General features: G+C 36.0%; 1 protein-coding gene and 1 non-coding gene across 4 annotated transcripts in view; one reads left to right on the top strand and one right to left on the bottom strand.

The window, feature by feature from the left end:
• Positions 1 to 4,532: 4,532 nt before the first annotated feature.
• TCEA1 (transcription elongation factor A1) overlaps positions 4,533 to 17,986 on the bottom strand; it is a 34,758-nt gene continuing 21,304 nt past the window's right edge. For all 3 annotated transcript variants that reach the window (XM_070392340.1, XM_070392339.1, XM_070392341.1), the window contains exons 6-10: positions 17,854 to 17,910; positions 16,703 to 16,857; positions 13,728 to 13,874; positions 8,273 to 8,344; positions 4,533 to 6,059 (exon numbers count right to left, since the gene is read on the bottom strand). In XM_070392340.1, the coding sequence (XP_070248441.1) occupies positions 6,051 to 6,059; positions 8,273 to 8,344; positions 13,728 to 13,874; positions 16,703 to 16,857; positions 17,854 to 17,910 (440 nt within the window). In that variant the 3' untranslated portion in view covers positions 4,533 to 6,050. The remainder of the gene's footprint in view (positions 6,060 to 8,272; positions 8,345 to 13,727; positions 13,875 to 16,702; positions 16,858 to 17,853; positions 17,911 to 17,986) is intronic.
• On the top strand, positions 9,825 to 9,931 carry LOC138993586 (U6 spliceosomal RNA). Its single transcript, XR_011468302.1, has one exon. It is a non-coding gene; the product is annotated as a U6 spliceosomal RNA (small nuclear RNA).

Genomic DNA, 17,986 nt, shown 5'->3' with positions numbered 1-17,986 from the left:
CTTGAAAGAAATGAGGGCATTTTCACTCCAAAAAATAAAGCACAAGCCCTAACCGGTTTGGCTCAGTGGATAGAGCGTCGGCCTGCAGACTGAAGGGTCCCAGGTTTGATTCCAGTCAAGGGCATGTACCTTGGTTGTGGGCACATCCCCAGTGGGGGATGTGCAGGAGGCAGCTGATCGATGTTTCTCTCTCATCGATGTTTCTAACTCTCTATCTCTCTCCCTTCCTCTCTGTAAAAAATCAATAAAATATATATTTAAAAAAATAAAAAAAAAATAAAGCACAAGAGTTTTACTTTAATCTTTACTTTTTTCACATACAAATACTTGGGTAATAGAAGATTAAGTAGGGATACATGCAAGATATCTTCTAGCTCCCACACAAGGATTTTGTTTTAAAATCCCACTATTTTTATGATAGGCAAATGAAGTAACTTCATAATTGACTGATAAAAATACTGGTCTGTAGACCTAAAAATCTTGAAGAAACCCATCACTAAAATGAATGGGAAAGACATCTAAAATGAGGTGATTGCGAAAAACACCCAAATCTGGAATGGTTTGAGTAGTGGGTTAGAAATTAATTGGCAAGAGCCCATAGCACACTTCAGCCCTAAATGAGGTGCTTTAAAAAAAAATGTTGATTTTTTTTTTCCTCTTTTTTAGTGGGAGGGAGGAGAAAGAGAAACATCAATGTGAGAGCATAACATTCATCGACTGCCTCCTGTATAACCCTAACTGGGAATCAAGCCCACAACCCCGGCATGTGCCTGACCAGGAATCAGACCAGAAATCGAACCGGCAACTCTCCATGTATGGGATGATGTCCAACTGAGTCACACGGGCCAGGGCATAGGATGCTCTTCTCTTGGTGATCTCCCGCATTTGGCTCTTCAGCCTGACCATTTCTGAATTACTCTGTTCAAACCCCAAACCTAACCCCCTCGCCCTTATTTTCTTGGTAAACCATCTTACCTCCTACTCTATTATGGCAATTGTGTCCCTAACCCCCTTCAACTTCCTGTGTAACCTATAAATATGTATAGATCAGCATCTATTCCTGCCTCCTTCAGTCCTGTTCCAGAGAATAATGTGTTTTCTCCTTTTCAAGGGATCAACCCCTTACCTAGGAGTCTCACTTTTTTCATTTGACAAAGAGGACATAATTGTGATTAATGCATAACCCCTGCCCTCTAATAGTTTTCATTCAGGTAAGGACAGACGTGTTCATGGCATCTAAAGTACTAACTTAGTAAGTACTCTAACTGTATGTAGTAAGCATTCTAACAGTGAAGAACTGAGCTATGGAAGTCTTGAAGAGCTATGGAAAGATTTTTTTTGTGTTTTTTAAACAGTAGGAGTTACCTTTTATTTTTTTAAATACATTTTTAAAAATATATTTTTATTGATTTCAGAGAGGAAGGGAGAGGGAGAGAGATAGAAACATCAGTGATGAGACAGAATTATTGGTCGGCTGTCTCCTGCACGTCCCCTACTGGGGATCGAGCCCACAACTGGGGCATGTGCTCTTGACCAGAATCGAACCTGGGACCCTTCAGTCTGCAGGCCAATGCTCCATCCACTGAACCAAACCAGCTAGTGCTTTTAAAATACATTTTTATTGATTTCAGAGAGGAAGGGAGAGGGAGAGATAGAAACATCAATGATGAGAGAGAATCACTGGTTGGCTGCCTCCTGCATGCCCCCTACTGGGGATTGAGCCTGCAACCCGGGCATGTGCCCTCGACCAGAATCAAACCCAGGACCCTTCAGTTCACAGGCCAACATTCTATCCACTGAGCCAAACTGGCTAGGACTATGGAAAAGTTTTAACGGAGGTGACACCAAAACTAAAACCAATAGAACCAAGGGTTCAGAAAAAGAGAAGAGAAACATCCTCTGTACTACTGTTCAACACTAGCTTTTTCTTAAAACCAGCAGGCATCACTTAATTAAAACTGTACTTTAGCCCTAACCGGTTTGGCTCAGTGGATAGAGTGTCGGCCTGCGGACTGAAAGGTCTCAGGTTCGATTCCGGTCAAGGGCATGTACCTTGGTTGCGGGCACATCCCCAGTAGGAGGTGTGCAAGAGGCAGCTGTTCGATGTTTCTCTCTCATCGATGTTTCTAACTCTCTATCCCTCTCCCTTCCTCTCTGTAAAAAATCAATAAAATATATTTAAAAAATAATAATAAAATAAAATAAAATAAAATAAAACTGTACTTTAAGAACACCTTACTGGAGGAGAAACCAAGATGGCGGCATAGGTAAACACCGGAGATTGCTGCCTCGCACAACCACTTCAAAAATACAACTAAAAGACGGAACAGACGTCATCCAGAACCACAGGAAGGCTGGCTGAGTGGAAATTCTACAACTAGAAGGAAAGAGAAAAGCATACTGAGACTCAGAGGAGGTGCGGTGCGGAAGTAAAATACAAAGGTGCGGAGGTGCGTGCGGAGAGGGCTGGTGGCTGAGGACACGGTTTTCTTTTTCAATTGGGAGGGAGTCTCAAGCTCTGAGCTCCAGTTCTGGGCAAGTCTCTGGGGACCCAGACTCATATGGGAGAAACGGGACTGTCTGGCATCAGGGCCTCTGAGGGCAGGACTGAGAGCAGCCATAACTGTTAGCTCTGCCCTGTTGATCCCCTGGGACCCCGCCCCGCCCAAGCTGTGCATGGAGGCTTTTGCATATGAAAGGCCCGGCCCTTTGCAATCTGAAAATTACTTAACAAAGTGCAGCTGGCCCAAGGCCCCACGGCAACTTGCATTGCTTCACAGCTGACTTCTGCTAGGTAGCCTCAGGCAGAGGCTAGATTAGCACCTCTTTAGAAATCCAGGAGCCAGTGTGCCTGGTGGTCAGAGTGGGACCATCCAGATTGCAGCTCCTCGGATCCATAAATGACACACTCAGGGGGCAGACTCAGTGAGCACCAAAGCCCCACAGAAGCAAGTCTTGTCCCGGAGGGGTGTCTCTAGCACAGAAGTTCTCCCACTGCAGACACAGCTGATTCTCACAGCCAATTGGCCTGGAGGTCAATCCCTCCCAGTGTTACCTACAACAATCAAGGCTTAACTACAACAAGACTGTGCACAAAGCCCACAAAGGGGTGCACCAAGAGTGTCTACCTCAGGTAACTGGGGAGGCTGAGCCACTGGGCCCTATAGGTCACTTAGCACAGAAAGCGACTCTATCGACACAGGGAAGCATAAAAAATGCAGAGACAAAGAAACAGGTCAGAAATGACAGAAATGGAGGAAAGCAAACTACTGGATATAGAGTTCAAAACCACACTTTTAAGGTTTTTCAAGAATTTTCTAGAAACCGCCGATAAACTTAATGAGACCCTCAAGAAATCTAGTGAGACCCTCGATGTTGTGATAAAGGACCAACTAGAAATTAAGCATACAGTGACTGAAATAAAGAATATTATACAGACTCCCAACAGCAGACCAGAGGATCACAAGAATCAAGTCAAAGATTTGAAATACGAAGAAGCAAAAAACACCCAACCAGAAAAGCAAAATGAAAAAAGAATCCAGAAACATGAAGATAGTGTAAGGAGCCTCTGGGACAGCTTCAAGCGTACCAACATCCGAGTTATAGGGGTGCCAGAAGAAGAAAGAGAGCAAGATATTGAAAACCTATTTGAAGAAATAATGACAGAAAACTTCCCCTACCTGGTGAAAGAAATAGACTTACAAGTCCAGGAAGCACAGAGAGCCCCAAACAAAAGGAATCCAAAGAGGACCACACCAAGACACATCATAATTAAAATGCCAAGAGCAAAAGACAAAGAGAGACTCTTAAAAGCAGCAAGAGAAAGACAATCAATTACCTACAAGGGAGTACCCATACGACTGTCAGCTGATTTCTCAACAGAAACTTTGCAGGCCAGAAGGGAGTGGCAAGAAATATTCAAAGTGATGAATACCAAGAACCTACAACCAAGATTACTTTATCCAGCAAAGCTATCATTCAGAATTGAAGGTCAGATAAAGAGCTTCATAGATAAGGAAAAGCTAAAGAAGTTCATCACCACCAAACCAGTATTATATGAAATGCTGAAAGGTATCCTTTAAGAAGAGGAAGAAGAAAAAGGTAAAGATACAAATTATGAACAACAAATACACATCTATCAAAAAGTGAATCTAAAAATCAAGTGAATAAATAATCTGATGAACAGAATAAACTGGTGATTATAATAGAATCAGGGGCATAGAAAGGGAGTGGACTGACTGTTCTTGGGGGGAAAGGGGTGTGGGGGATGGGGGAAGAGACTGGACAAAAATCGTGCACCTATGGATGAGGACAGTGGGGAGGTAGGGGGGAGGGCGGAGGGTGGGAGGGGAACCGGGTGCAGGGGAGCTATGGGGGGAAAAAGGAACAACTGTAATAATCTGAACAATAAAGATTTAATTTAAAAAAAAGAAAGAAATAGCAAAAAAAAACACCTTACTAGTTGGCGGAGGAAGACTTTTTAAACAAAAGGAAAAGCAAGCTTCAATGTTAAATAAAATGACAAAATGTGATACAATTTAATAACAAGAAACTTTATTTGAATTACAAATTTTAAAATGCATCACTTAATTTAAAAGTGGAACTATTTTAATGTTTTTTCTTTTTAAAACTCGTTTTTTCAAAAATGCACTTTACTTTTCAAATGCTAAAATAAAAAGTTAATCTGTGAACTGACAAAGTAAAGATGGAATGATACCAGGGGCCAATTCTTATATATGAGGTCTTAACAAAGACCTTTAAATGTTGTCTTCGGTATTATATCAAATTGATTTCCAATAAGAAATGAGAAATGGGAGCAGAGGGGAGTGAAAGCATGTACTGAGGTCTTTCTGTAGGTGTCTTGATAGAATATAGATTTAGCATGATAAGTTGTGGACTTTGTTAACAGTGGCCTTTAAGATGTGCTAGAGCAAGCATACACTAAGGAACTTACGTGAAAATCAATTTTTCTTATTCCTAATGGAATAAATGGTAAACACTTAAACAAAAAGTAAAACCTAATTATAACATCTGTACTATAAAATGAGTTGCATTATAGCCCATATATTCAGTTTGTTCAACAACCTCATTAATTAACAGAAAAGGTCAACTTATTAGACTCAGAACAAAAATATTTTCTATCAACCTCAAGATGGAAAGATTTATATACTCTTTATACTTAATCCTTGGCCAGTATAGATTTCCAAATCAAAATCTATGAGCTATTTTTAATAACTACACTATACTAAAACACTAACATTTCCTTCCCAGTATATCTTCCTATGAGGGGAAAATAGACACTTTCATTCTTTGCCATTGCAGTGTTTTGTAAAACTAAAATACTATAAATTCAAACAGGTACATAAAACAAAACTGAACTGATTCCAACAAAGCCATGTTTTCAAAAGTAAAATCCATTAAGAACAAGTAATAAAAATGTACAAGAAATTACAAGAAATAATGATCACGGTTAGTTACAAATGCAAAATAATATCTAATTATCCCAGACTTGTGAATATAATAATTAAAAACAATTTCATATGCTAGTTCAAATATTATGTACAATTTAGATAAGCTGGTCAAGTATACACCACATTTAATAAACTTACAATTATATTACCTTTCTCCTCCTTTAATATTTGTAGGTACATGCCAATAAAGAAAAAATGTAATTTTCATTTATGTATTAACTGAGAAGAATAACATTTCTACTGTGTTTGTTTCAGACTGTAAAAAAGTTAAGGTAATTTTCCTTTAAGAAGGAAAAAAAGGTAAAAATAAATTGCCAAAAATTTAATATCAATTACTTATAAAAATGAAAAAAAAAAATTGAAATAGATACCATATAATTATTATGTAGTCTCCCTACTGATCTGAAACTACGGGCATTTAAGAAAGGATGATACTATGTCAAAAACAAAGACTAACCCAAGGGATGCATTTTCTTTAAAAATCTGATTTGCAGAAAAACTAATTCCTTGGCCTAGTTTTAAAGCCAGTTACAAAATCCATTTTCTCAATGGTCCAGACATTTTCCCAATTCTTCCAACTCAACAGAACTGTCAAAAAAGAAGAAATATTTTGTAAGACCATTAAATAAGACAATAGAGTGTATCCCTTCTCCCACTTAACACAGCATACACTTTATATTGCTAAGAAAGAGATGTTTTTTTTAAAGACGCTATATTTTTCAGATATAAATAATCACCTTTCTTAAGTGTTTGACTTCTCCAACTTAGAATTAGTAGAAATATATAACTAAAGTAGCATAAAATTTTTAAAAATCAAGAACATCTCTTTTAGACACAGACAACAGTATGGTAGGTTCCAAAGAAGGGGGTTTGGAGGAGGATGTAAAGGGTACTGTGGGTCAAATATATGATGATAGAGGAGACTAGACTTTGGGTGGTGAGCACACTATACAGATGATGTATTATATATTACTAGAGGCCTGGTACATGGATTCGTGCACTGGCCTCGCCTGTACCCTCTCACAATCCAGGACCCCTTGGGGGACGTCAGACTGCTGGTTTTGGCCCGATCCCCGCAGGCCAGGCCGAGGGACTCCACTGGTGCCTGAATCCATGCACCTGGCCTCTAGTATGCATATAAGATCTTTGGTTAATCTCTTCTTGCCCTCCTCCATTCCCTCTGAGATTCATCAGTTTGTCCCATGTTTCCACGCCTGTGCGCTGAGTGTCTGTCCCCTGGTGGTCATTGCTCATCAAACGGTTGAAAGGTTGCTTAGGCTTTTATATATATATACTGATTACTATTACACCAATAAATTTAATTTTAAAAATAATAATAAAAAGAACCTATCTTCTTAATGTTTTCAGGTTAAAAACATTAATTCCAAATTAGAACTTCTAGAGTAGCCATCATAGCATCAGCTTTTATATTAAAATATACTTTGTTAAATCCAGTAGGTACTATGTCAGAACTTATGCTGCAAACTGCCTGTATTCAAAACAAACCGTTATAAACCCAATATTACTACTACTAATAAAAATACTCCATCATACAAAAGAAATCTAAGAGAGCTATCTGGAAAAGCCAGATTTGCTCAATAGGATTGGGGAAAAAAAAAAGGGAATATCTCTCTTAGCTCTGCCAACTCAGGATAGGAGACACTATTTCAAACCATGAAGAAACTCTCAATACGAGTAACTTTCTCAGCTCAGAATTAAATCTTTGTATATAATAAAATGGGTATTGGTCTCAACCCCTACAATAGTGTCTAGGGCCAAAGTCCCATTCCATATTTGTAGAGGATATTCCCCCACTGTCTGGCTTTTAATTCATTTCTGATTTTCAGAAAATGCTTTAACCTGAAAATGCTTTATGTGAATAATTAAAAATAAACATTAGACTTAAATGTCTATGTAAGTATAATAACAAAAATCTTGTACCAACTTCACAAATATTAATACAAGCAGTCAGTATTTTTGGAACACCAACAATTATCAGGCACTTTAAATATATTACCTTTACTCCTCACCACAACCTTTAATGTAGGTATTATTTACATTTAATATATGATAAAATATTAGTTCAGTAAGAGTAAGTAGCAAAGGAACTATAAATCTATTTGGCTCCAAAGATTATATTCCTACTATGTGAACCTTGCCAATCCCATACCCTAACATCTTCATGTCTACAACAATAAAATGATCTTAGGATGAATCTGCAATTCTTCTCCCAATTTTAAATTATATTATTGTGGCTCGCAAAAATCACTCAAGCATGAATCATTTAAGTAACATAAACTTGCCGGTGTGGGGCTAATTCAAGAGTATATATATAGGCAATATGAAGGCTTAGTGAAAACCCTACCAAACCATGACAGTGCTCATCTGTAATTCCTAAAATAACACTAAAACCATTAGACTGGATTCAAATAAGTAATTTTTCCAGAAACAAAATCTATGAAGAGAAATAATACATATGAACAAATTTTCTGGAGTACAAAATTGGAAGCAAATGAATGAGTATAGGATATACAGGACTAAGATACAGTAACCAAACATATAAACCTCAATCATGTTATTCCTGAACCAAAACAAAATGAAGGTAGGAAAGTTAAGATTCTTTATTTCTAACAGAGTACAAACTAGTATATTCCATTACAAATGGTTAGTCATAGACTCCCATAGTACTAAACAGTGTGAGCATATGTATATATATAGGTATCTACATAGGATTATGAAAAGACCTGAAGAAATCATTCTATTATACATGAGTAAAATATGAATCCAAGAAGGCGCCATACCTTCCATCGATTTCCACATTCATTGCAGACAACAAATGTTGTCATCGGTTCATCAGCACTTCGAGTTTGTACCTGCAGCAAAATCAAGTGAAAAATATTACTTTTTACAATACTATAAAAAGTTTAACCTAAATAAGAACATTCTACATGAAAATATATAATAACCACAATGGTAAGACAAAATCCTATATAATAAAAGGCTAATATGCGAATCGACCAAACGGCAGAACGACCCATCGCTATGACATGCATTGACCACCAGGGGGCAGACGCTCAATGCAGGAGCTGCCCCCTGGTGGTCAGTGTGCTCCCACAGGGGGAGGGCCACTCAGCCAAAACTGGGCTCATAGCTGGCAAGTGCAGCGGCAGTGGCAGGAGCCTCTCATGCCTCCACAGCAGTGCTAAGGATGTCCAACTGCCAGCTTAGGAGTGTGGGCCTAAGCTGTCAGTCGAACATCCTCCGAAGGCTCCCAGATTGCAAGAGGGCGCAGGCTGGGTTGAGGAACCCCCTCCCCCACAAGTGCATGAATTTCATGCATTGGGCCTCTAGTGCATATATGTATAACAGCCTGAAACAAGTTCAAATAAAGCTAATGTCAGAAGAAAACACATTTCCAAATTCATTTTTCTAAGTCCTTCCTTCCTTATCTATTCATGTTTAATTTATTCCAGGTAAGTGGGAAATCATCTTAATGTCACATCTATACTTTTTATAAATGACTAACAAATACAAAAAAATTTCATCATCACTAAGAATCACAGAAATGTTAATTAAAAGACATCAATTTTCTCTTACAAATTAGCAAAGATGTGAAAATTAAGCATATGTCATTCTGACAAATATAATTACTTCTAAAAGTTAGGCAACAACATAATATCCATGTTCTGTGACCTAGAAACTTGATATCTCCTCTATTCTAAGATGGTAATTAGAAATACTATGTACAGCTCAACATCACTAATAATCAGGAAAATGCAAATCAAAACCACAATGAAATGTCACCCTCATACCTGTCAGAATGGCTATTATCAAAGACAAGAGATAACAAATGTTAATGAGAATGTGAAGAAAAGGGAACCCTTGTACAGTACTGGTCGGAATGTAAACTGGTAAAGCCATTATGACAAACAGTATAGAGGTTCCATCACCTCATATAGTTAGCGTATTCCTTCTGAATGGCCAATTGACAGGCAATTTAAATTTCTTTTTCAGATTTTTCTGTAGTTTTCAAAGTGTCCATAAGTAGGTACTTCATATTGCTTTTTATTTTTAAAAGCAAAACATTGATTGTTAGCTATCTGTATATTTAGGGTATGTGGTAACATTAATATTCAAGTGAAATAAAAGACTGGAAAAATTAGAAAAAAACAGAGCAACAGAGATAGTATAGTAAAAAGGCAAAAAAATTATATTCATATGGGAAGGTTTAATATTCTCAGGATCTAAAGAAAGAAAGGTAAGCATGATAAAATCATACTCAATATAATAATTGTAAGTCTCAATGTCTTTACAATTTCAGTTTCTCTTTTAAGTTAAAGAAAAAGTATTTGGGTGCTCGCTTCGGCAGCATATATACTAAAATTGGAACGATACAGAGAAGATTAGCATGGCCCCTGCGCAAGGATGACATGCAAATTCGTGAAGTGTTCCATATTTAAAAAAGAAAAAAGAATAAGTATTTGGAATATTTTTCACATAAATGCATTGAACAATAAACAAGAAAATATAATTTAAAAATATTTTATAAGAAATCATCAGAATTTACATAACTAAACAAATTAAAGCATTAATAAAAATTTATAAAAAAACATATTCAATGAATTAAAATAAAATACCAACATCATTAAGTGGTAATAGTGCCCAAAGTAGGAAATGTAGATTTTGTAAATGACATAAATTTCATGTAGGAGGGCTATACTAGAGGACAGAGAACATGGTTCAAAATATGTTTGAAAACCCAAATCTCAGAATAATTGGATTTCATCTTCCAAACATTGTTTCTGTTTCTGTTTTAGCACAAATTAAAACACTTAATGGAAGGCATATACTATTATTCTTTGCTAATGAAATATTTTGGTTCTATATATGATTTCATTAAATGTCCAGGACAAAAAAAAATGGAAAAGTGGAAAGAATGTAGCCAACGAGTAGCCAGGTATTACCGAAGAAAGTAGGTGAGCTACTAAGTGAAAGAGTGAAGGACCTCTGAGAATAGCCTGATGACAGGAAACCAATGTGGACCCATGGGGTGAGAGAATGACCCATGGGTGCATAGACAACAATGATACCTTCATGAACAGATGTGGCCAAGGTCACCTATGTGGACCATTGAGGCACTGGATGGTAGAGCAGGATGGCTTGTTTGTGATATGTCATAATGCCTGCTATGATCACATGAGCCAGCAATCCCACTTCTGAATATATATATATATATATATATATATATATTTTCTCAAAATTGAAAACAATGTCTCAAAGATGTTATTTGTACACTCATACAATGGATTATTATTCAGTCTTAAAAAGGAAGGAATTCTGGCACACGCTACAATATGGATAAACCTTTATGAACATTATGCTAAGTGAAATAAGCCAGTCGCAAAAATACAGATATTGTGTAACTCCATTTATTCATTTGACTACCTAAAATAGTCAAATTCAGAAACTGGTGGTTGCCAGGAGCTGGGAAGAAGAGGGGAAGAGAAGTTGTTGCTGTTTAATGGGCATAGAGGTTCAGTTTTGCAAGAGGAGCTTTATAGTAAGTTTTTAAGTTGTTTCTTTTACAATTAAAAATTTTAAATTTCTTAATTTAAAAAATTAGATAACTCAGCAAAAATAAATAAGCTAATATGATTTTTTTAAGATTTTATCTACACAAGGTTAGAGACTTCTGACGTTACTGGAACTAAAGGTTTCAAAAATAGGAATGTTGCCCTAACCGGTTTGGCTCAGTGGATAGAGCGTCGGCCTGCAGGCTGAAGGGTCCCAGGTTCGATTCCAGTCAAGGCATGTACCTTGGTTGCGGGCACATCCCCAGTGGGAGGTGTGCAAGAGGCAGCTGATCGATGTTCCTAACTCTCTATCCCTCTCCCTTCCTCTCTGTAAAAATTCAATAAAATATATTTTTTAAAAAATAGGAATGTTATTTCTTTTAAAGTATATACTTCTAAATGAATTTGGCAAAGCATTATTAAAGTTAAAAGTTATTCTTTAGTTTATATGGGGAAGAGGAAGATGGGCCAAGGCAAGAACTTAAATTCTAACAATACTGCATTTTGAATAGGTATATTTAATTTTAATATGATAAAATCCCAGTATATCACCACTTCAAAGATCAGAAGCTCCATGAAACCAATTATAAACATGACTTTTAACTCAAAAGCCCAAAGATAAAGAATCAGTCTCAAAACAGCAGCATTTTGCCTATTTAAGGCCTTCGGATAAAAATGGTTTAAAAAATCCTTCTGAAAAATTTTACATATCTACACTAATAAAAGAGAAACATGTCTCTGTAGCAGTCGGAGCAAAGGCCTGGGTCCCGGGTGCCGGAGGAAAACCAGTGCCAGCAGCCAGGGGAAGGAAGGCCTATTGCATGAATCTCTTCATGCAACGGGCCTCTAGTACTTAATATTGCTCCACAGGGCCCTAAAAGCTAATATAGGAACCTTTTGCCCTCTGGGAAAAATTTTGATCTCCTGGTGGGTACTTGTTAGCCAAGAGTCACACTTAACTCTTTCTTGTTGGTTGTTTTGCCAACAAATTTGGAAATTTTCTATCTAAAGAGAGGATTTTTTGACTCTAAGAAAATCATACTGACTTCATCTCTAAACTAGGTTCTTTCCGTTAAAAGACACAATGTTTGTTTTTTATCATAGCTGTTTATAAGTTTCAAAGATTTAACTTTTAAATACCTTTCTATTTATACTTAATTTTACTATGTGGCATTTTTTTGGATAGAATTTTTATTGCTGAGATTTTTCTACTAATGAAATAAAATAAAGCAATTTCAACTTAGAATTTTATGAGACTACTTTCATATGCTGATATATTTTAGTAACTATCAGTAGTAACACTTCTACAAAATAAAAATACTGAAATATCAGATGTACAACTATGACTAAATGAAACACTTCAAAAAGGTAAAGAACTTTGGATTGGTCAAATAACGTACATCTGAAAATAAAGTTTTATACACCTTTAAAATATAAAAAAGAGGCAGAAGCTTATAAAACATGCTACCAAAGTGTTTATAAAAACACAAAAGTAACATATTTATGTTTGCAAGTATATACATAAAACATGTAGAAAGCCACTTAACAAACTAGCCATCCTGAGGGGGGACATTCCATTCATGTTAATCTTTTGTACCTTTTGGATTTTTAATGTTGCAAATATAGTATTTTTATATGTATAAAAGTAAAAGTTCCTTCCTACAATTTATATAGAGTTTAGTAATGTTATTTTTTAAGTGCTTAATTTTCTGTCAAGCAGAATATTAAATTCCCTAAATATCTCCATTAACCTGAAATACAACAGTAAGTTATTCCTTCAGGGAAAAAAATTCTGAGTTAGTATAGTATAGATACAGCACAAAAACGTATTTGGCAAATGAAACTAAATGACAGTGATAAAATACCATTTTCACATATGCACATGTAACTGAAATAACTGTAGCATGGCTCTTTTTAGCTGTTCAAGAACAATAACAACAAAGAACAAAAAGGAAAGTTAATCACATCATTTATGAATATAAAAGTCATCATGTTGCAAAAATGACTAAATATCTAGAAAACACTTTAGCTAAAAGTACTAAAAGTCTATGTAAGGGAGAATAAAGAACATTCTTTAAATTACTAGAGGCCCGGTGCATGAATTCGTGGCCAATCAGGCAGGGCCAGTCAGGGGGAGGGGACGTGGGAGGTTGGCCGGCTGGCCTCACCCCTGGTTCAGGTGGGGGGTGGGGGGGCTGGTCAGGTGGGGGGGCTCCCGGCCATGGGGAGGGGCCATGGGCAGTTGGCCAGCCCCGCCCCCTGGTCGAACTCCTGGTCCAGAGGACAATTTGCATATTAGCCTTTTATTATATAGGAAGGAGGACAAAAGCCTACCAAATAAAAAGAATGATAACCTGTTTACATTCTAACCAACACAGGTAATCAACTATTTATTAACCTTAGAGAAAGAACATGGCCATTTTACTAAATTCTATAATATTTTATAAATTTTACTCAATTGATATAGCTTTCACAGTAACAATTTCCATGAAAGTATAAACAGATCAACTTACTTACAACTAATTGGAATCTGTTAATATTAAGAAAGCATTCTTACCCTTAAGAGATCACATTTCCTCTTGAAAAATATCAAAGTATACTGATAATTATTATCACTCCTTGTTTTGAAAAAAATTGCAAGGATTCTTAATATAAAAATAAGAATCTATAAGCAAGCACAAACCTGTGTGTAAGTACAATTCTTCTTTTTACATTTGCCACATGTGAATAAGTCAGTCTGGGTTCCGCCCGTCTTGGCCATCTGATGCTCTCTGATGGCTTCTTTGGTCAAGTTTTTCCTCATCTCTTTGAGCTCATCACTAGCCATTTCCTATTAGAAAGGTGGCATAATACTCAGTTATAGGTGTCTTCTAATATATCTTGAATGCTTTTTATGATCAATTAGCTTAATAATAGCTAAAATCAAACTTTTAAAGTTTTAAAAGTGAAAAATTACTATTTTCCCTCAAAAGAGATGTTAGAGTTTTTCTTTTAAAATTTCTTCAAATGTAAAAATTTCATTTAATTATGACTTAACAGCTTATAAACAATGCAATCCCGCAGCAATAAGCACTTCCAGTGTCCAGACTGTGATGCATCATTGCCTTCCCACAAAAAGAAACAAGGACCTTTGGAGAAATGTCTGGTTCCAGGGGTGAGTCAAGAAATGCACAGGATAAGCCATCTTCTTGTGCCAGAACGCACAGAAGTTACCTAAGACTTTCAAGTCAAATAGACAGAGGAGCTAAAATGAAGGCGCTCCCGTTGGCCAAAGACAGGACAATTTCTCCAGCCATCAAAATTAAAATTACTGTAAAGAACCAATCCCGACTGGATAAAATCCCAAGATCATTATGATATTTAAGAAAGGAGAGCACACAATTACATGCAAGAACAACAACAAGAGCCCCCACTGGCAGTTACTAGGACACCAACTCCTCACTCTGATAACTGTTAACTAAAGGGAAAAAATCACGCACATTTACTCTGCCTTTCCTACCCAAACCAACAGAGAAGAGCCCAAGTTTATAAGGGACAGTGCTTCTTTATCAAAGAAATGGAGCCAAGAGAAATCACTATTTTGCAATTCCTAATAAAATCAACCAGTTCAGGCAAGGATCATCAGTGGATGATAACACATTAGATCAGTGGTTCCCAAACTTTTTTTGGCCATGCCCCACCTAAGCATCTCTAAAATCCTTAAAACTGCCCCCTGTGCATATAATTCTTATTATTCAAAAAGTGAACTCCTATTCATGTGGGAGAAGCCTAAAAGGCCATTAACCTGGTCTAAACAAGCTTCCAAAGAACATGGTGTCCATGAAAGAGAAAAATAAAAGAACAAAAGAACAGTTGAAGTACTAAGGAAGAAATCACTAAGAAATTGTTCAAATAATAATAATATGAAGTGATATGAAAAAATAGCAAATAAAGTTTCAAAATATACTAGAGAACTGAAATGCATAAATATGTCACAATTTATATTTATATACTGTATATGAGGCCCCTAGAACAGTGATGGCGAACCTATGACACGCGTGTCAGAGGTGACACGCGAACTCATTTTTTTGGTTGATTTTTCTTTGTTAAATGGCATTTAAATATATAAAATAAATATCAAAAATATAAATCTTTGTTTTACTATGGTTGCAAATATCAAAAAATTTCTATATGTGACACGGCACCAGAGTTAAGTTAGGGTTTTTCAAAATGCTGACACGCCGAGCTCAAAAGGTTCGCCATCACTGGCCTAGAACCATAAGAAATGCAAAAAATTCATTGTTAATAACTCATTCTCGAATTGCCCCCCTTAAAAATCAAATTGCCCCCTGTGGGGCGTGTGCCCCATGTTGGGAACTACTGCATTAGATGAAAAGGCAAAGGAGACCTTTACAGTGAAGGAAACAGGCTGTTAGTACCCAAACTCATTGATGAATCTCAGAATGCTAAGAGCAGAGCAACGAGAAATTGTGTCTGCTGATGTGAAACAATGTGAAGTAAAAAGCACCACTTATAGTCAAGCCTATAGAAGTAGCTTCCTGTTTAACAAAAAGTGTGACAAAAAAGTTAAATAACTTCATGAGGAAGAACAGAAAATTCATATTGTGGGATACAGAAGAAATAAACTGGCTTTTTCAACAGGTAAATGTCATGAAGAAAAAAGCAGAGGCGGGGTAGAAGAAATTGTTTTAGATATACACAAACACACACACACACACACACACACACACACACACACAATCATTAACTAAAGGTAATGTGCAGACTTTGGATCCTAATACAGAAAAAATAGGATATGAATTAGGTATTAGGTAATACCAAAGAATTAGTGATAGCTTTGTTGGAAGTGGTGATGACATTATGTAAGAAAAATATCATATTTTTAAATATACCTCTCAAGTATGTAGAGGTAAAAGAACATGTTAGAGTTGCTTGAAAATAATTCAGGAGAAAAGAAGGAAAAAGGATAGATGAAAAGGATTCAAATTCTTGAAAATACTTGAAGCCTGGATGAAAGATATATGGGATTTCATTACACTATGTTCTCTATTTTGTGAAAGTTTAAAATAACTTTTAATGAGTGTTTTTTAATATATAAATATATATATTAAAAAATATATATTTATATATTAAAATATATAGCAATTTTTATTAGCTATATAGAAAAAAATTCATACTCTTGGATGCTTAATAACGAGATTATAGAAACACTACAGTTTTTATCTATGAATAGCTATGTCTATAAATAGCCAACTACGAATTTCATTTTTCCCATCATTCTCCATAGAAATTTAAAGAAAAGTCAGTAAGATGTCACCAATTTTGTAGGGTTTAACCATAGAAAGAACTTAGTGATTTCAAAGTCTGTTTGCAATTAGAAATTCAACTTTCAATTCCACACGAATCCATAATAAATTATAACACTTTGTCTTCAGACAATAATTTAAGGCAAAATCATGGTACAGTTATGGAAGGGATAAAGTCTTGATGCCAAGATATTCAATGTCCTTAAGTATTTTTCTAATATATTGTATAAATAAGTTAATCAGAATAGCTAGTAATGATTTATTGTGTAGGTAGTATTCATGTAGCACTTTATTATGATTAAACAGACTTTACACTTGACATCATGGAAACATTATATACAGACATACTCACCTCTGCCGTCATTCTAGCAAATAAGTCAGGAGAGATATTGCCACACAGCACATTTTTCCTTAAATTTGGATTCTTTGCATCCTTAAGATTTGATATTCTACTTCGTACTCTGTTTTTGTATTTCATGTCTGTATTCCTTATTTCTTGATATATAGGTATAGACCGTTAAAGAAAAAAAGGTTAAATTATAAAGGTAAAATTAATTTTTCCTATTTTGCCAAAATTTCTGAAATTTTTAAGCAGTTTACAAAAATCTGTTTCAATTTATATTTAGGTTAATAAAAAGGCTGTTTCTACAAGATTCCTTGATTTGTAACTGACAAATAGTGATTATACCTTTAGGCTATGAATGAGCAATGCTTTCTTCTTAATGTTTATTGCCACAAGCACACAAATTAAAATTGTTTCAAAAAGAAACTCAAGTACTCAACCTTAGAAAAAGAGCTTGAACTTATACAAGCTTTAACTTGCCCAAATATGAATTCTACCAAGGATCCTAAAAGTCTTAAGCACTACAGTTCTCTTGAGGACCATATAAGAGACCATTCATGGTGGCCCTGAAGGTTCATTTCCTTCCCCAGCTTAGCAAAATGCTAGGTCAGCATATTCTTCTGAAAAGGAATAGGCCACAAACTCTACCCGATTTGGCTTAATGGATAGAGCGTCAGCCTGCGGACTGAAGGGTCCCGGGTTTCATTCTGATCAAAGGCATGTGCCTCGGTTTCAGGCCCCTGCTCCCCGCACTTACATGGAAAGCTCCTCTCCCAGAGCCCTTCCCATGGGAAAGTGAGCTCAGGAGATTGTGTATGGTATGCTTTGCTGAGTTCCCCCAGTATGTGAAATCCTACTTCACACAGGTAGTGTATGGTTTCCATGGCCTTTTGCACAGCTTCAATGGAGACGGTACATTCTCATTTGCATGGCAGAAAAATAAAAATGCTATCAATACTATGTGCTTTACTTTTGAATGACAGGAAAACAAAAAGAATAAAAAAAAGGACATGGATGACCCTCACCTTTGCGATCAAAACAATACAATCAAGATAGAAACTGAAGAACACAAAAAAAAAAATAGAAAATGTTATATAGAAAGAAAAATTTATAATTAATCTAACAGATTAAACAATTATGCATATAGCCACAAAGGATATCTTCCTCAATTTGAGATCCTAATTCTTCTTCATCAGCTCCAATAGCAATGTAGTCATCTAAAAAAGACACAAAGAATTATCAAGAATAAGTGATTGTAACGTACTCTTAAAAAATCAATACGGAGTTAATTAA

Source organism: Myotis yumanensis, unplaced genomic scaffold, assembly GCF_028538775.1.
Source record: "Myotis yumanensis isolate MYYU_CA2020_CCGP unplaced genomic scaffold, mMyoYum1.0.hap1 SCAF_15, whole genome shotgun sequence".
Lineage (NCBI taxonomy): Eukaryota > Metazoa > Chordata > Mammalia > Chiroptera > Vespertilionidae > Myotis > Myotis yumanensis.
Note: the sequence above shows the minus strand (reverse complement) of the source record. Positions and strands in the feature narration are given on the sequence as shown.